This window comes from Hippoglossus hippoglossus, chromosome 7 (genome assembly GCF_009819705.1).
Source record: "Hippoglossus hippoglossus isolate fHipHip1 chromosome 7, fHipHip1.pri, whole genome shotgun sequence".
Classification (NCBI taxonomy): domain Eukaryota; kingdom Metazoa; phylum Chordata; class Actinopteri; order Pleuronectiformes; family Pleuronectidae; genus Hippoglossus; species Hippoglossus hippoglossus.
This window is the reverse complement of record NC_047157.1, coordinates 26,518,373-26,538,372: the sequence shown is the minus strand read 5'-3', so window position 1 is coordinate 26,538,372 and position 20,000 is coordinate 26,518,373. Positions and strand designations below refer to the sequence as shown.

At 44.2% G+C, this 20,000-nt stretch overlaps 1 protein-coding gene across 3 annotated transcripts in view; it reads left to right on the top strand.

Moving 5' to 3' along the window:
- The window catches only part of slc6a8 (solute carrier family 6 member 8), a 25,926-nt gene that overhangs the window by 2,593 nt on the left and 3,333 nt on the right, over positions 1-20,000 (top strand). For all 3 annotated transcript variants that reach the window (XM_034589957.1, XM_034589955.1, XM_034589956.1), the window contains 8 exons: positions 7,366-7,497; positions 8,861-9,128; positions 10,382-10,514; positions 13,621-13,755; positions 13,915-14,018; positions 15,174-15,298; positions 18,386-18,498; positions 18,845-18,982. In XM_034589957.1, coding sequence (XP_034445848.1) covers positions 7,366-7,497; positions 8,861-9,128; positions 10,382-10,514; positions 13,621-13,755; positions 13,915-14,018; positions 15,174-15,298; positions 18,386-18,498; positions 18,845-18,982 — 1,148 coding nt within the window. The remainder of the gene's footprint in view (positions 1-7,365; positions 7,498-8,860; positions 9,129-10,381; positions 10,515-13,620; positions 13,756-13,914; positions 14,019-15,173; positions 15,299-18,385; positions 18,499-18,844; positions 18,983-20,000) is intronic.

The following is a 20,000-nucleotide window of genomic DNA, read 5'->3' as shown; positions in this document are numbered from 1 at the left end:
GTGAGGTTTCTGTAAAGTTGAAGCTCTTGGGGTTTTTGGCCTGCGGGTCATTTGAAGACGACCTGTGAAGAGTCTATTTTTTATCTTGTGATGTTTTTTTGGAGTAAAAAGTGTTGGATTGTGTGAAACACTTGGAGCAGAGGACGAGTCGCAGCAGGAGGCTTCATCATTCCTCGTTCTCTTTCCAAACTAAACTTCACCAGCGGAGACAAACTGCTGCGAGAGAAAAGAAAAGATGTTTCTCCTCACCTGAAAAGGTCTCGTTCACACAGTCAGCCAGTTTGAGCTGGACAGCGGGGGGAGAGAAGGGGGGAGGAGGAGGCGAGGGAAAGGTCTGCATGTTCACACAGGGAGGAGGAGGAGGAGGAGGAGGACATCTGACTAGTGTTAAATCACAAGAGAAAAGGTTGAGTTCTTGGAGCTGGACTCTGCTGTCCTGTCTGTAAAGGTTACCTCCTTCACACCTGATTTATCAGATACGACCTGAAGCCAAACTCTCTGTAAAGGAACATTCTGCTGTTTTAATTTAAAGCCTGAAGGTGGCGTCGCTGTGTGGCAGCTTCACTCAGTAGATCCACCACTTCGCTCCACAGCTGTTGGATGAACTTCCCAGCGATGGAGGTGCAGCTCGGTTCTCAACTCTTATCTTTCCAGTCTCTCTGTTACATCCCTACAGATGTGGGGATTAAAGGAACTGCACTAGGCTGGTTTAAGTCTTACTGATAGATCACAATTTATTAAAGACTCTTCCGCGCACACAAAAGTTAATCTTGGACTTCCACAAGGTTTTGTACCCCCACCAATACTTTTCACTTTACATATGCTTCACAACCAGAGGAATGAGTCAGGTTCTAGAGGTTCCTTCCTGAAAAAAGGGAGTTTTTTTGCTGCTCGTTGTGGGACCTTTTGGTTTCTGTTTGATATTGTAAGGTCTCGACCTTACACTGTAAAGAGCTTTGATATAATGTATGTTGTGATTTGGCGTTCTCATATATATATATATATATATATATATATATATATATATATATATATATATATATATATATATATATATATATATATATATATATAAGAAGCTCCTGAAAACTAACTTGATAGTTGCTTCTCTTGCCACCAGACACTGTTTGTGGTTATTTGTTATTGGTCCTTGAAGATTTTCGAGGGGTCACGGGGAGGAGGGGTTTGCAGCAGTGTTTGGGTCCTTGAGGAGGTTCCAGGCGGCGGCAGGTTTACAGCTGCACTGAGATAAGACGGATCAGATCACATGTCCAGGGTCACGTCTGAGGAATGAGCGTCTAAAACATCCTCCAAGTTTGTGGCTGATTCTCCGACCGCAGATCTCATGGAGCTGTTTTTCATCAGGGAACTCTTAAGTCCTGGATGGCGAAGTGTCCTTGAACTCACCAACAGTTCATTACAATAATACTGAGTTTAATGTCTGACATGCGACCTTTGACCTCTTGTGGGTCGCGGCTCAGACGGCGTGGACAGACTGATGCTGATGGTCAGAGTGGGTTGTGGTTCATCGTTTACCTAAGGTGTCGCTGCTTCACACACACACACACACACACACACACACACACACACACACACACACACACACACACACACACACACACACACACACACACAAAGAGGAGTTCACATTCCTCTGCTGCAACATCCTCCCTTCTGTCCTTCTGTGGATCCTTCCTTGCTGCCTTTTTTTCTTCCTTGCTTCTTTCATTACTTTCTTCCCTCCTTCCTTCTTCACAATCTTCTGACCTGTTCTACTCAACCTTCAGTTGTCCTCTCTTCCTCTTGTCCTTCTTCTCTCCCTCCCTTTTCTCTCTGCCCTTGTCCTCTTCCCCCCCTCCTCTCAAAGACTCGCTCAGATTTATTGTCCTGCAGAAAGAGTGTGTGTGTGTGTTTTACTGCAGCAGGTATCCTTCCAAGGACAGGCCACACATACAAACACACACATATACACAGACAGACACAGAGATTATAAAATGACCTCCGGCTCAGTGGTCATCTTTTACATCATCAATGCCTCTGTTTCTACACTCTTGTATCTTTGTGAGGACACTCTTCATAACCAGTACACCTTACAGGTCAGGGTTAAACATTTGTTTTCTTAAGTGGTTTGATTTTGATGAATTAAGGAATGGGAAGAGTTTTGAAATGTGAAAATATCTTTTATTTTTGGTCTTATTTTGAATCTCTTGTGATTGACTCTACCTGGTGGTATATTCGACTATCTACAGCTGCTCTCAGACATGAAGCGGACTCTGCAGTTCCTCTGTATTTTCTCTGGAGGGGATGCACGTGTGAACGCAAATATCCGAGTGAGACGCTCCGCAGTTTATCCACCTGGCCTCCGGGTATAAAGTCTGTAGAAATCCAGTAGAATCCGATGTGTGAACACAGCAGAGGATTCCCCTCTAGATTCACTGTGAGCGAGTGGGGGGGGGGGTTTGATGACGCTTCTAACACGCAAAAATTAAAAATAATAGAAATATCTCCCGGGGAAAAAACGATGTCATACACGTAGAAGACACTGACAAAGAGTTTGTGGTGTTAAGAGCCGACAACGATGTCGGGGTGACGTAAACATGATCACGTGATCGACACAACAGAGTTACTATGTCACTTCCTGTCTCTGACCGCTGCACCCGGCTGCTCCACCTCTCACCTGCATAATGCGGAAGATTTGTTTTTGTTTCTTCTTCATCCTGAGATATTTGTGTTCTTCCAGTTTCACGTCCGTCACGTGTTAGAAACCTCATCAACACGTCCACTCGCTCACTGGGACGCTTCCAGACATTCTCCTGCTGTTTTCTCACATGGACGCACTCTGACACTTTAAGACGAGGGTGGAAGGAAATTTTCCATTAAATGTCAGGAGGCATTAGTGTTCTACAGCCCCCCCCCCATACTTCATGTCTGAGGTCCATGGTTTCAAGTCTTCCTCGAAAGTTCCAGGAGTTCCTCAAATGTTTTTAAACAGCTGATCGTGTGTCTCAAAGCGGCCAGTCTCACACTCTCATTGGTCAGTTCAGGCGTCCATGCTCTGCTGTACGTCTCCATGGCAATGAACTGTCGCTCATGGTCAAGGGTCAACGTCAGGGCTATTGTTAGTCAGTGTCAAAGGTCAACGAATAGATAGTTTCATGACAGGAACTCTGTGTGTCTGTCTGTGTGTGTGTGAGTGAGATGATTGGCTGCCAAGTGTGACATCATCATCCCTCTCACCACGTGGACCACAGATTAACAGGAAGTAATCTTCTAATCCTGTTGAAAGACCTCACTGCTCCTCTCCTTTCTTCTGAGGTGTTCCAGGTGTGTTTCAAGGAATTCCACGTGTCTTCCAGGTGTTTTTAAGGTGTTCCAGATTTGTCTTAAGGTGTTTCAAGTGTGTTTTAGGTTTTCCAGGGAACAGGAGGAGGTATTGGACTTCCTTGAGGATGTTACCATGGTTCAAATGGACCTTGAAGAGATGTCAAAAGGTCTTGAGGGGTTTCTGTTAGTTTTGGAAAATATACCTGGGTATTTGAGTCCTGGAGGAGAATGTAGGAGGTCACACTGGTTTAATTAGTGTTCTAAAGGTCGTTGTCAGTTCTGGAAACGTTCAGGAATCCTTGAGTGCTTGTCAGTGATATGTCATCACAACTCTGTGCTCAGCAGCTGTTTCCTCTTTTAGAAGCTTCTGTTTCCGGATCAGTGAGGCAGTTCAACGGTCACGAACAGGAAATTTACTGTCTTGCTCTCTTCTTGTTGACTTGTGTCACTCAGATGGTCCCGACCTTTACGTCATGTGAAGGAAACAGACACAGCAAAAAAATAAAAAATGAATCTGCTCTTCGAATCAAACAGATTCAGAGGGTAAAATATAAAATAAATCAATAATTACATATATATATATATATAAGTCAAACATGATGTACAAATGCATTAAATGTATGTTTGATGCAACAGGGTCACACAGAATGTTGTTACATCACTGATGTGAAACACCGTTCATCACAAACACGTCGTTCTCTCAGTCACTCGTCTTTTTTCATCCTTTTATGTTAATTACATCATCAAGTGTAGATCATCAGAACAATAAATATCATGTTGTGTCTTTATGTTCAGATCACTTGTGACATGTGATTAAAAACAACGATGATGTAGTGAGCTGCTGAATCATGTTTAGCACAGCTGAGCCAATCAGGTATGTGGGACAGTCCAGGTAGAGTCTGCCAGAGGAAGCTAAACTCTGCTAACTTAGCGTTTGGCACCGAGGGTTTTGGCAGATTCACAGGAGAGATGGACAATTTCAACATCAGAGCAGCAGAAGAATAAAAAGACAATGTGGTGAAATAATCACAAGATTTCTGAAGCGACTATAGAGTTAAATAGAGAATTTAAAAGTGAACGAATTCATAAAATATGGAGGAACTACAGAGATCAGTGATTGTCTGAAAGCAGAATTAGTGACATTTTGATTTCAGCGAGAATGAACATCAGCTGTTGTGATGGTGCGGAGGACGCCGTCCTGGCCAATCCTTGGTCAGCTGATCCGACTGAGTCACCACGTGCCAAATGTGTTAGCGACCGATCAGGACGCTGCGAGCAGCTGCAGTGTTCACCGCCACCGCACGGCATCCAGCTGCGGCTGATAGGAACACAGTTCTAACACGTGACTTGATGCCGGCGCTGCAGGAAGGGTCAGAGGATCAGCTCAGTTACTAGGATTCATCCTGCAGGGTGCATGATGGGATGGACACGTCAGTCAGTGCTGGTGATGATGAAGCTGCCGCTCCGTCATTAGCCCTGTTATCAGCCTGTCAGTACTTAGCCCAGTGACTTACCACGGATTAGCCAGCTTAGCTAGCTAACTGTGGCGCTGCAGCTTAACAGGCTAACAGCAGCTGCAGCTCTGTCTCGCTTTCAGCTCTAAACAAACCACGCCCAGGGCATGTTCGATGACACCCCCCAGGACAGGACGAGGCTCCGCCCCTCACCCGCTACAATGGTTATGCTTCACAATCTCACCCGAGGCCTCTGGCGGCATTGGTTCTGTCCTGATGACTTAAACTCTAAAGACTAACACGAGATTTACGGTAGTTTGGAACAGATTTTTTTAACTAAAGACGTTTTCATGACGAGCTGCAGCAGTCATGAATTTAACCTTTGACCTCTGTAGTCAAAATGTCCCTCCGTTGGTAGTATTTCTTACCGTGATGTCATTTCCTGCAGAATCTTAACTTAAGCTCAAAGGTTACCACTCACTGGCATCAGCGTACGTTATCAACATCTTTCACGTCTCGTAACAAAAGGGAAGGACATCATCACAAATGTACCATGTGCTGAAACAGACGACAGAGGCCTGGACTTTCTACAAAAAGAATAGACGTTCAAACTCTTTTGGTTTTTAGTTTAGATTTTAAACTAAATCATGAAAACAACAATCTCCCACAGTGAGTCAGGCCCCACCAGCAGGGGGCGTCTGTTTTCAGAGTGACATTCAACAACTTCAGGACACATTTAAATGAACTGAGTGAATAACAAGTTAACAACTGCAGCCTATACTCCGCCTGAGAGGCGACACTCGGGGCTCATACACTCCGCTCTGATCTCCTCTGGAGGCTGAACAGGTTTGAAACCATCAGGTGCAGATGTTCTGTTCACAATGTTCATGTTGACGTGTTGATGGTGAATTGAGTTGTGTGGATTTGAACGTCACAGGAGTGAAGTCCTGCTGTTTTGAGGCGTGAACAGTTGGTGCGTGTTTCAGTGTGTGTGTCGCTGACTGTGATGAGCCCATAGTTCTCTGTAATCTCATCAACACTGAGTTACTGTGCAGCTAACAGCATTACACAGCAGCTCATGTTTTCATGCTAGCCTAACACACCAGAATACTGTATTGCCACGTGCTAATGCTAACCTGACTGCTAATTGACTGTGCTGTCATTCAGTTGTTATTTAGTTGACAATCCATCAAATCTTTTGTGTATAGCCCACATTTCCAAATCACAATTTGTCTCATAGATCTTAAGTTACTGTGACTCAGGAGTAACTGCTGTCTCATCACGTGGCAGTATTATTTTATGATGCACTGTTTGTTTGTTTGAATGAATGAATGATTACTCATCTACTTTTACTACGAACTGAGACGAGAGACATGAATGAACAATTAGGAAAACCCTCTCCCTGGTATTTTAATTGGTGTGATCGACACACACACACACACACACACACACACACACACACACACACACACACACACAGAAGGGGGTAAGTGGGTCACAGTGCTACGGGGAACTGGTATGAATGGAATCAAACTGGAATGATACTGGGAGGGAGGGAGGATGGGTGAGAGAGTGAGAAGGAGGAGAGAGAGAGAGGAGGGTGAGGAGGGTGAGGTGGGGGGGGGGGGGGGGGGGAGGTGACGTTTTGTGCCAGCAGTTATATAACAGCTGCCATTACACACACTGAGCTCTCATACAGAGAGATGACGTCCTTTAGCTCCACTGTCATATTCAGACAGAAATGAACCTTTAATTCATTTATTATTGATTTTCTGTTCAGATCAATATGACAGTTAAAGGAGCAGTCCTCTCTACTCTCTATTCATATATATGTGTGTGTGTGTGTGTGTTTCCAGCACATACAGTAACTAAGTACAGTAAAAGGGAGTTGCAGTAACAGTTCCAGTGACAGAGATATTTTTAGAGTGTATGCGAGTTGTGGTTTCTCTCATTTCACCTCAGTCGCTCGTCTTTTCTTTTCTATCACATCCTCGACTGCGTTCGGTGAAAGACGGGATTAAATATGAAGGAGAAGAGAAGGAGGAGAGATGAAGTCCTTCGTTCCTTCAGAGGTTGTTGTCATGACGGAGGAGAAAAAGGATGAGGATGATGTAGGGATGAAGATTCTCCTCCTTCGTCTTCAGTTACATAAAAGCTTGATGTTGTGACGCTGCTGAAAAACACACGAGAAACAAATCACAAACAGGACGACCGGTCCACGGTTATACACATCATTGAGACTGTTTTATTACAACTGATATAACCTGTGTGTGTGTGTGTGTGTGTGTGTGTGTGTGTGTGTGTGTGTGTGTGTGTGTGTGTGTGTGTGTGTGTGTGTGTGTGTGTGTGTGTGTGTGTGTGTGTGTGTGTGTGTGTGTGTGTGTGTGTGTGTGTGTGTGTGTGTGTGTGTGTGTGTGTGTGAGAATAACCTTCTGGACTCTTTTCACGATGTCATGTTTGATGATGTCATAATGTCGTGTTTGATGATGTCATGATGTGATAGATGATGTCATGTGAGATGATGTCATGACGTCGTGTTAGATGAAGTGATGTCAGTCGATGTTTGATCATGTGTCTCGTCCTGCAGGCGTCTTCCTGATCCCGTACATGCTCATCGTCTTTGTCGGTGGAATCCCCATCTTTTTCCTGGAGATCGCTCTGGGACAGTTCATGAAGGCCGGCAGCATCAATGTCTGGAACATCGCTCCGCTCTTTAAAGGTGCAGTACGCCACAAATTCACCGCCTAAAATCTCTTTACATGGATAACTGAAAAACTTCAGGAAGCTCCGCCCACTTACTTTCCACCACTGAATCTTACATCGTTAAGATAGTGAGACTAAAACCAAAATCTCAAATTCTATCGAGGTAACAGGACGTGCTGAGGTCACGTTGCCATGGTAACAGACACAAATCCACGCAGTAAGCAGTTTAGTTGCGTTTGAGTGGACACGTCCGAAAACACACATTCAGCTTTTCTGTGGAGGTTTATCTGGAGGTGATAATCTGTGATCCTGCTCTACGTGCCTTCACACACGGCTGGAAAACTACCAGACACACACACACACACACACACACACACACACACACACACACACACACCTTTCTTTGCCATCTAATTTATTTATATCTTTGTTAGCCCTACAAACTATTTATCAGGTCAATGGTAACAGGAGCAAATGACCTTCTGTAAACCTCAGCTGGTGTCGGTGGACTTGATGTTGACTCAGTTCCACCTTCACAATCCCACGCGACTACACCCACGGTCAACACACATCTGCAGTGTCCCGACGGGGAGTTAAACACGAATCAGTGTATTAAATGAATGTAATAAACACGCACAAGTATGAAGCAGGTGCCTGGGTTTTGGAGGTCATGTGACAGGTTTACATACAATAGGTGGCTAAAACTGAGCTCAGATCAGATGTTAATATATATATATATATATGCATGTATGTTAATTTCTCCTGTTTATAGATTCTGTGTCAGTGAAGCTTTTTGAACATGTAGATTAATTTGAAATTGAGGCCTTGTTTGTCTTTGTGGTTCAGTAAAAGTTCAGTTAAGTTCAGTTAAGTTCAGTTAAGTTCAGTAAAGTGTGAATGAGTTTTTTTTATCTTGGCTGTGAATCAGCAGCGATGTACACGTGGTCCTTCTTCCCCTCATAGTCACGCTTCGTCTCAGTTTCTGCTGCTCGTAAACTCATAAATGTAGATTTGCAGTTTTGACCCAGTTTACAAGCAGGAAGTGGAACAACTAGACTCAACTGTCTCACTGATTAATTCATCAACATGTTTTTAGGAAGGAAACTGTGAACATACTCTGCAGAAGATAGAACGTTTATAAAACAGCTGGAGTGAATGTTAATAATCTGGAAACACTTGATACCAATGATGAAACAAATGGAGAATCTCCCACTGGACTTTCTGAACATTCAAACTTCTCAAAGCCGCGCGTAGAAACTCTGACTTTGGTTTCCTACGAGTGGTCAAATTGAAACGGTAAAATGAGTTTAGACACGTTACACATTTTAAGTCACATAAAAGCGACTGACTTCATATTGTGTCTTCGTCCTCTCCCTCAGGTCTCGGTTACGCCTCCATGGTGATCGTGTTTTTCTGTAACACCTACTACATCATGGTGTTGACCTGGGGCTTCTACTACCTGATAAAGTCTTTTAACTCCGTCCTCCCGTGGTCCACCTGTGACAACATATGGAACACGCCCAGCTGCATCGAGACCTTTCATCATCAGCAATGCAGAAACGGCAGCCTCGCCAACACCACCATCGTCAACAACATGACCTGTGCCGACCTGGCGACCTCGCGATCGCCCGTCATTGAGTTCTGGGAGTAAGTTCTGGTTCTGATCAGTAGATTGTGTTCTATCGGGACACTGGGTCAGTTTGTTGGATTCAGTTTTTCTTGAGGCGACCTCAGGTGGGGCTCGTTGAACTGGTCTGGTGATGTTGGGTCACACTGGCTTTGTTTTTCTAATATTCTTCAACAGGTTTTAGTTCTGAGACATGAAATTTATTCTCACTTTTCAATTTATTGTTTTTTTTTTAAGTTGAGCTGATTTTTCCAAGAATTAAATATGGCACCAAATATGAATATAATTTGACATCAGATTTTTAAAAGTTTTGTACATATCATTTAGTATTGAAGTTAAGATGTGATTGATTTGTCCTGCAGTTCAATCACCTCCACGTTAATGTTCTCTACGGGCTGTAAATGTCAGGCATAGGCTGTTGCTTCTGTAATTTAATTTCAGGCGAACAATAAATGTTGTCTGTATCTTTTTAGCTCCAGTAGGTGAACGGGCACGATATCCTCACAAGGTTATCAGAGAACATTAGAGATAAGTCACATGAAGCAGACTGATATCAGACTCAAATCAATGACCAAACTACATTAATCCAGAACCTGCTGCTCAGCCGTCACATCTGGACCGAGGACACTCACCTTTTAAATTCTCTGTGGATTTACTGAGACACAAATAACAAAGCTCAGACGCCTCTGACACATTAGTAAGGAATAATAAAACAAAAACAAGAAAGGACACATTCTTTAATAAGATAAATACAAAGAGTCAAACAATCCTTTAACTAATTATGACATAAATCTGTAAAATCAGTGCAAAGATCAGACTCTGAAGGAGAAAATTCATCGTTGATATTCGTCATCAGAAGCTGCTGAAACAACAAGAATCAAAGTGATGTCTTGTGTTGGCTAACACTAGCTAGCGTTAGCTGTTGTTAGCTAACTGGCTGTCTTGTCACCGACAACATTAGCTCATGTTATAAAGAGTTAAATCACTGATGGGAGCTAACTGGATGTTTTCAGTTTGAACCCAGCATCCGTCCACATGGCATCAGGAAGCATCACAGAACAACTGAATAATGCTTTTAAAGTGTATGAAGAAGAAGAATTCCTCTTTGTGTTTGTTGGTCTGTGATGTTCAGGTGTAAATTTGTTAGTTTCTGCTGCTGCCAAACTACAGTGGCTCCAGAACACTGAGATACACAATGACCAGATCGCCGGGTTCTGTCCACAGTTGAAAGGTCACAGCCGTGTGGAATAAAACCTCACGTGTCTCTGTGCAGGAACAAGGTGCTGAACATCTCGCCGGGTCTGGATGTACCTGGGAGCTTTCACTGGGAGCTCATGCTGTGTCTGATGTTCGTCTGGGTTCTTGTTTACTTCTGCGTCTGGAAGGGAGTCAAATCCACCGGGAAGGTAACACAAGCATGTCACTATAATCATTTTAATAAATATAATAAATAAAAGAATTTACATGGCATAGCAGAAATGAAAACTGAAACTGTAAAACTGTAGTTTCAGTCTAGTCAAGTCTAAACTTACTGCAGATACACTTGTAAAGATCCCAAAGTCCCCTAAAACATGTGATATGTGTTCTTTAGATGAGACACTTTTCTTTTTGGTCGCTGTCTTTGCTTTAAAATAAAAAAACTATGAAAACATTAAAAACATACTAAAATGTTCCACTTTTTTAGATTTAAAATATAAAATGTTATTACTCTGTATTTCCTTTTTTTGTTATTTTGCTGTTGCAATTCTCTAAAAATAATATTAATAATAATAACAATATAAAGAATTCTGCGTCTCGCTAATATCAGCGCACACATGACAGGCTGTCAGTTTAACTGCTGCGTTTCATTACAGTCACAGTTACATAACCCCCCCCCGAAGGTCAGAGGTCACCTGACAGCTGATTGATCAGCGTCATCATGTCAGTGACACAGAAAAGTCAGATCACATATCATCATTTTTTTTTTATGGCTGCTCATTCTTAAGTAAACGTACTTTTAAAAACAGAGTAAAAATCCTGCACTGAAAATTAAACTTAAGTATATTAAACAGAAACATTTACTCCAAATTTTAAAAGTATTTGATGTAGAAAATTGACCTGTGAATGTTTTAAGTTATATGTTTAGTTTATCAATAAAACTCATGCATTCATTCATAAGCAGAATTTTGCAGTTGTAGCTGTTCCTTTAAAACTACAACCTTCAATTGATCGTAAAGAGACTGTGGAGACGTGTGTGTGTGTGTGTGTGTGTGTGTGTGTGTGTGTGTGTGTGTGTGTGTGTGTGTGTGTGTGTGTGTGTGTGTGTGTGTGTGTGTGTGTGTGTGTGTGTGTGTGTGTGTGTGTGTGTGCCATTGGCTCATTGCAATGAGACTCGTACACACCGCTGTCACATGGCAGGCTCATTGTTACTATGACGACAGGTGGGGGTGGGGGCTGTGAGGTGGCTGGCTGGGATTGGCTGTCCTGCGGGGGGGCAGCTGGACTCTGCAGTGGGACGTGACTGAGACACAGAGAAAATACTTATGAGCATGTGCTACAAACCCCTGGTGGCAACGCACGGCACTGCAACTACAGAAAGTATAACCCACAAGAAAACACCTTCATCATTTTAACAACAACACACAAAATACAAATACACACAACACAAATACAGACAATACACACATACATACATACAACACAAATACACACAACTCAGCCAAACAGACTGATAACTGACTCAGACGACACCCTCGCCTTTAACCTGTTGCTAGCCTGGCAGATAGCCTTAGATATTAGCTTTTCATCAGCCTGTCATTTAACTTCTTTGAGATAATTTTCCAACACGAGGACACGTCTATAATTTCAAAAGTCATTGAACAGCAAATTAGTTTTCTGAGACATCATCACAATCCTAATTTATACGACACACTCCCAGTGTACAGAGTGTTCTCTGTGATAACAACTATCTTTATATGATATTATCAGAGTAACACTGTGTGATACTGAGGATGTGATGATTATGTCTTCAAAGTTTCCTCAATATAAAACAAGCTGTTATCTCAAATGTTTAATATTACTTGGGTTGAGTTCATTTTTGGCTCTAGATAAATTTCCATTTAAGAAATTATTTTATCTAAACCGTATTTTTGACGGGAGCTAAAGATATTAATCTATTACTGGGGACTATAATCTGAATTCATGTTGAATTTTGATTCATTTGCAGACACAGTTTAACATTATGAAATAACTGATTCTCAGCAAACTTCTGAAATTAACTGGAAATTTCTGTCGATCCAGGGACGAGTTACAACAACACAGTGAGAGACAATGATTAAATGTCTTTATATGAGGACGACCCACAAGCTGTCTGTGTGTCTGTGTGTGTCTGTGTGTGTCTGTGTGTGTCTGTGTGTGTCTGGTCTCACGGCTCTCTGTACCAACACAAACACTTCAGTGTTGATCATCAGCAGGACGCTGAAAGATGAGTGTCAGGTCAGAGCAGGGCGAGAGAGAGAGAGAGAGAGAGAGAGAGAGAGAGAGAGAGAGAGGGAGAGAGAGAGAGCGAGAGAGAGAGAGAGGGAGAGAGAGAGAGAGAGAGAGTCGGGGAGAGAGAGAGAGTCGGGGAGAGAGAGAGAGAGAGAGAGAGAGAGAGAGAGAGAGAGAGAGAGAGAGAGAGAGACATCACGGTTCACTGAAAAACTTATTTTCATGTTCAGAGGCTGAAGTTAAGACGTATAATGAAAGATTATTGATAATAAATAAATAATTCTTTAATTACAGCAGATTTTAATACACAGAGAAAAGCAAATCATGTGTCCTTCATTCATTCCTTCTGGGAAATCCTCAGTAAATTATGAGTAATAGTTCTTCCCTGAAAACTGGCATCATACAAAGACGGTTACTGCTCAGATCAGGTTCATATTTGTTTTCTCTCAGGTTGAGTCCGGTTCAAGGATCATTCACACGATCGGTTCCAGCTGCAGTTCAACATGAACCCAAACTGATCTCAGGTTGTAGGACACTGATCTGTTTCTGCACCAGATCTCAAACCATATTGGAGAATTTGGAATTTCTTCATGAAACTTTACATTTATGTTCATCAGCTTAAGAAGTGAAGCCTTCTGATGTTTGAGGTTTCATGAAGTTTTTCAGGAGACATGTTCCGCTCTCAGGTTGATAATTTTAATCACTTTTAATGTTAATGCTCAGAAAACACAGGACCTTCCTCAGACTGTCCATCGCTGCTGCTCCTCCTTTCAGCCTCTGTCTCAAACACATGGTTTTAGCTCCTGTCTCTTTAAGACCCCCCCCCCCCCCTCCTGATAAATTCCAGTCTGTTCTGATTGGTTGTGATTGGTGAAATATTTCTGGCGCATTTAGGAAAAGTCAGCCGCCACTCTCGCTTTACCTGGCTTTGTTAGGGGGCGTGGCAGACCAGCCGTTAGGTGTGTATTATGCAAATATTCATAATAACAGTCATAACGTGTGTGTGTGTGTGTGTGTGTGTGTGTGTGTGTGTGTGTGTTTCAGATTGTGTACGTCACAGCGACCTTCCCCTACGTGGTCCTCGTCATCCTGCTGGTCAGAGGTGTCACTCTACCCGGAGCCTACGACGGCATCATGTACTACATCAAACCTGATTGGTCCAAACTGCTGGAGGCTCAGGTGAGATGTTAGTGGAACAGAAACCTCCGATCAGATTCTCCCAGAGAGACGCTGCTTTGATCCACATCTCCACGTTAACCAATGATGTCAGACTCTGAGCCGAGCAGTGAACGCATCACGCCTCTGACCTCTGACCTCTGACCTGTGATCTCTGTGTAGGTGTGGATAGACGCCGGGACTCAGATCTTCTTCTCCTACGCCATCGGACTGGGAGCTCTGACGGCGCTGGGCAGCTACAACCGCTTCAACAACGACTGCTACAAGTACGACACACACACACACACACACACACACACACTCACACTCACACTCACACACACACTCACACACACACTCACAAAGCAAATAATGATGACTCTGGAAAAACATCTGTTCATGGTGATGTTTTGTATAAATCAGTCATTCCCAAAGTGTGGGCCGTGGCCCCCTGGTGGGCCGTGAGAGGTCATCAGAAAATAAATAGATAAAAAAGTTTCAGATTTGTAAGTAAGCGTTGATTACCACCACACATTTATGATTGATTTAAAAAAAAAGTAATCATCACAGGTAATGAAACAAAGACAAGAGATTTAAATTCCACGTTGTTCTTATTTTATCTGACCTATAGAGCAGGTGTCATTGTTTTTGCTGACCGTCACATTAACACTTGAACGCATCATTAGCGGGTGAATCACAGGTGAGAACTTTGTTGTGAGCTGGGTCGAGCAAGATGGAGCAGAGGAAAGCTGCTGATGACGAAGGGGAATCAGGAAGTCCAACTGAATCATTCAAAACTAAAAAGAGGACTCAAGTGAGGACCTGTGGCTGGCCCAGAGGACAACCCCCCCCCAAGCCTGTGTGTGCTGTGCGCTGAGATGCTAGCTAACTAGACCCTGGGACCATGTAAAGTGCGCCGCCGCCATTTAGAAACTAAACATGGACAATATTTATCCAAGCCTCGAGCATCTTTTAAAAATACGCTGAGAGAGCCTCAAGTATATTTGGTTGCACCTCAAATGTGTTTTTCTTCTCCCTGATATTCTTGTCGTGCTCTGTTATACAAACAGTAAGAATATATTTTTAACAATACACTATTTGCACTTCATGTTTTTTTACATTGGTTGCTTTGCAAATTGTTACGCTTAAATGTGGATGTTATTGGATTTGCACTGCATATGCCTGCGTTCATATACAATTATTTTTGCTATCAAATTAATAATATGTATGATTGTAGTCCTGTGTGTGGATCATATAGTTGTGATTAAAGGTGTGGGTGGGCCGCACACATTTTTCAGTTTTCAAATTGGGCCGCGGCATTCTTAAGTTTGGGAATGGCTGGTATAAATTATAATTATATGATTCATGAACGATTAGTTCTTTTATTTCTTATATTGATTATTGATGGATGATTAATTGAGCTTGTCTCTCGTCTGCTGCAGAGACGCCTTCGTCTTGGCTCTGATCAACAGTGGAACCAGTTTCTTCGCTGGTTTCGTCGTGTTTTCTATTCTGGGCTTCATGGCCAATGAGCAGGGAGTCGACATCTCACAGGTCGCTGAGTCAGGTAAACACACACACAGCTGTTTCTCTCAAATATGCTCCTCCAGCTCTACTGTACATTAAGGGGTCACTTGATGATATAAAATGGGCTGAGACGTCATGATTGACAGCTGGTGGAACCGTGTTCTAGTCTTGATGACACTCAAAGCTCTTCACAGAACAGTTTTGCCATTGAGACAGTTATGGGCAGCACTTTCTCGATCAGCACAGCCGTCGGGAGCAATATTGGGTTCATTACCTTGCCCAAGGACACGTCGGCACATGGAATGAGAGAGAATTGCACTGCTGACCTTTTGGTTCGTGGACACCTCCTGGGCTCACAGACTCTGGCTCCATCAGCACAAGATGGAGTTTGTATCCGAAATACTTCAGTGGAAATGTATCGTCCATCTTTATTTTCAGTCTCTGAACGTTGGAGCTGCAGGTTCAGCTCATCACTCACTGAAGGCTCATTTTACATGACCATTATTATTATAATAATAATGATCATGATCATTACAGTTGTAATCATATTAGTATTATGATTGTTATAAGCCTCTTCACATGAAGCATCTCAATACAACACTGTTACAACCAGTTGGTGGAACCAGCTTTGTGCGTGTGTGCGTGTGTGTGTGTGTGTGTGTGTGTGTGTGCGTGTGTGTGCGTGTGCGTGTGTGGCTTTGTTTGGTACAGTCTTCAGCAAACTGTATATTTATTATTAGCAGTGAAGCACATGATGGCTAGTCACACACACACACACAGTTATATTTAGTGTCTCCACAGAAGGTATGAGGCTGCAGCTGTCTGAGAGACTCACTGAAATCTGTTTCCGAGACTCCACCGCCTCTCGGCCAATCACGACGATTCTCACATATATGATATACATGATGGTGAAATATTACAGTAGAATTGTTTGCGTGTGTGTGTGTGAGGACATGACTCTTTTTATTCTGATCTCGCTGTAAAAAGAACAAAAGTAGATCCTCTTTACCCTGAGGCCTGCCTGACACGTTTACAATGGTTTAAAGTATTAGCATCACAGGGTGTGTGTGTGTGTGTGTGTGTGTGTGTGTGTGTGTGTGTGTGTGTGTGTGTGTGTGTGTGTGTGTGTGTGTGTGTGTGTGTGTGTGTGTGTGTGTGTGTGTGTGTGTGTGTGTGTGTGTGTGTGTGTGTGTGTGTGTGTGTGTGTGTGGTATTAACTGTGGGATTAGTGAACCAGGCCCTTTCACCTCACGACATGTGACTCGTCTTTATTTCATGAGGGTCTGCTCAGGAAACCCGTCTGACATGAGATACATGTCAGTCAAGTCCAGGTCAAGGAAAAACTATTTGGACATTTCCAGAATAAAGTTGTTATATTACGAGAATAAATAATTAGAAAAACATTTAATGAAAAAGAGAAAGATTAAGTTTTATTGGATCTTTCTTTGGTGTGTGCGTGTGCGTGCGATCATCCACAAGCCCTGGCCGGTCAGGGTTAGGGTGACCCAAGGATTGTCATTATCCAATTCTCCTGGGGTCATTGAGACCCCCGGAGAGGGCGCTGTGGTGCTCTGTGGGGTCATTTAGCCCCACACCTGATTCCAATTGTAATCTCGGGGGGTATATTAGACCCACAGAGGAGCCGGTGTGCCATTCTCCGTGTGCCACCCTCCCTGACCATGTCACGATGTCGCGTCAGGCGCGTTTCACCAGAGAACAGGTTCTCCAACAGCTATTCTCCCAGCAACCATCCTCTGAACCCGAAGAGGACGCGAAAGAGCCAGACCGAGAAGCGGACGGACAAGGAGATGGAGAAGCAGACCGAGGACGAAGACGACGATGGCGACGACAACGAAGACTACGACCCAGTGTGTGATGCTTCTGCAGATTCGTCATCCTTGGAAGAAGAAGAAGAAGGACAAGACCACGGCACCACCACCACCACCACCACCGGACTCGTGGAAAGAGAGACCTTCCTGTCAAGAAACGGGGAAATAACATGGTCCTCAAGGGCGTACGGCCGAGAGGAGGGCAGCTGCTCCTCCTCTTCCTCTTCCTCCTCCTCTGCTGCGGCTCAAAGCGGGGTCCCCCGGGGCCCCACGATCCACGCAATGTCCCGCGCCGGTGACCTAGCCTCGACGTTCCGCCTGTTCGTCACGCCGACGGTAGAGAACATCATCCTGGAGATGACGAATCGGGAGAGTCGTCGAAAATACGGCAATGAATGGAAAGGAATGGAAGAGAACGACTGCGCGCCTACGTAGGGCTGCTGATCTTAGCGTGTGTAGGTCCCGGGGCGAGGCCGCCGCCAGCCTGTGGGACGCCGAGAGCGGCCGGCCGATATTTCGTGCCACGATGCCCCTAAAACTCTTCCACACGTACTCCAGACTGCAGCACTTCGACGACCACGAGACGAGACGAGCCACGGACAAATTGCCGGCCGTGCGAGAGGTCTGGGACGCGTGGGTGTCGCGGCTACCGCACCTCTACAACCGAGGCCGAGGCCGACATCAGCGACCGCAAGGACGGGAAACCGGTCATCGTCCTGGACTACAACCGCAACAAAGGTGGCGTGGACAACCTAGACAAGGTGATCGGAACGTACAGCTGCAGGAGGATGACCGCGCGCTGGCCCCTGGTCGTCTTCCACAACATCCTCGACGTCTCTTCCTACAACGCCTTCGTGATATGGAGAGAGATCAACCCCGACTGGATGCCGGGCAAGCGGAACAAGCGGAGGGTGTTCCTCGAGCAGCTGGGAAAGGCTCTCGTGACTCCGTTCATCGCACGAAGGGAGCGCATCCCCCGCACGGAAGCGTCCGCCGCAGTTGTGAAGGCTGTAAAAGCCGCCGCCGCACGGAGGGCTCTTGACCACGACGACGACGACGAGTAAGAGGAAGAGGTGTCAGATATGCCCCAGGAAGAAGGACTGTAAAACTCACACCGTGTGCCGCGGGTGTAACAAATACATCTGCAAGGGCTGCTCACTTGTCTATTGCCCTACGTGTGCGTGCTAATATGTGGTGGGCTATGTGAGGGGGACAACACAAGGGTTATCACAGAGCGGTTGTGATCATTGTAGAATAAAACTATTACTGGTGTATTTAACCTCTAACGTGTGCTTCAGGTCCAGGTCTGGCGTTCATTGCGTATCCGAAGGCCGTCAGTCTGATGCCGGTGGCTCCGCTCTGGGCGGCGCTCTTCTTCTTCATGCTGCTGCTGCTGGGGCTGGACAGTCAGGTGAGCGACTGCTTCATCTCACTTCTGCAACATTCAACATAAACTGTATTCAGACATGAGAAAATAGTGTCGGACATTTCCTGGGATTTGTCTTTCACATATGAAGAAGGCAGCAGGAGATTCCAGAGCCTTTGGGGATAAGACGCCCGTGTGGATGAGCTGAAAACAACAACACTGATCTTTCCACAGCAGAATTTATACGTCATGTCTAGACAATCTTTACATTTAGATTTATTCAGTTAGTTATGTTAATTCCTTATTTTATTTCTTTCTGTCTGAGCTGCTGTAACTTGGGACTTTCCCTCAGAGGTTCGATGAAGTATTGACTCAGTGTCTCTGTCTCCAGTTCGTCGGCGTTGAGGGTTTTGTCACTGGAATCCTGGATCTGTTCCCTGGACAATACAACCATCGATATAAAAGGGAGATCGCCGTGGCGATATGCTGTTTACTGTGCTTCATTATTGATCTCTCCATGGTGACGCAGGTACGTTACAGACTTTCTGGATTTTAGTTCACGCAACACTATGTAACTGTTACTGAGCAACAGCGCCACCTGCAGCCACACGTGTTGATTAACTCAGTTGGGCTCTGTGTCCGAGTGATGAATTTGTTTTCATGTAGAGCAGTCATTCCCAAAGTGTGGGCCGCGGCCCCCTGGTGGGCCGTGAAGCCACTGCAGGTGGGCCGTGAGAGGTCATCAGAAAATAAATAGATAAAAAAGTTTCAGATTTGTAAGTAAGCGTTGATTACCACCAAACATTTATGATTGATTTAAAAAAAAGTAATCATCACAGGTAATGAAACAAAGACAAGAGATTTAAATTCCACGTTGTTCTTATTTTATCTGACCTATAGAGCAGGTGTCGTTGTTTTTGCTGACCGTCACATTAACACTTGAACGCATCATTAGCGGGTGAATCACAGGTGAGAACTTTGTTGTGAGCTGGGTCGAGCGAGATGGAGCAGAGGAAAGCTGCTGATGACGAAGGGGAATCAGGAAGTCCAACTGAATCATTCAAAACTAAAAAGAGGACTCAAGTGAGGACCTGTGGCTGGCCCAGAGGACAACCCCCCCAAGCCTGTGTGTGCTGTGCGCTGAGATGCTAGCTAACTAGACCCTGAGACCCTGGGACCATGTAAAGTGCGCCGCCGCCATTTAGAAACTAAACATGGATAATATTTATCCAAGCCTCGAGCATCTTTTAAAAATACGCTGAGAGAGCCTCAAGTATATTTGGTTGCGCCTCAAATGTGTTTTTCTTCTCCCGGATATTCTTGTCGTGCTCTGTGCACTTGGTTGCTTTGCAAATTGTTACGCTTAAATGTCGATGTTATTGGATTTGCACTGCATATGCCTGCGTTCATATACAATTATTTTTGCTATCAAATTAATAATATGTATGATTCTAGTCCTGTGTGTGGATCATATAGTTGTGATTAAAGGTGTGGGTGGGCCGCACACATTTTTCAGTTTTCAAATTGGGCTGCGGCATTCTTAAGTT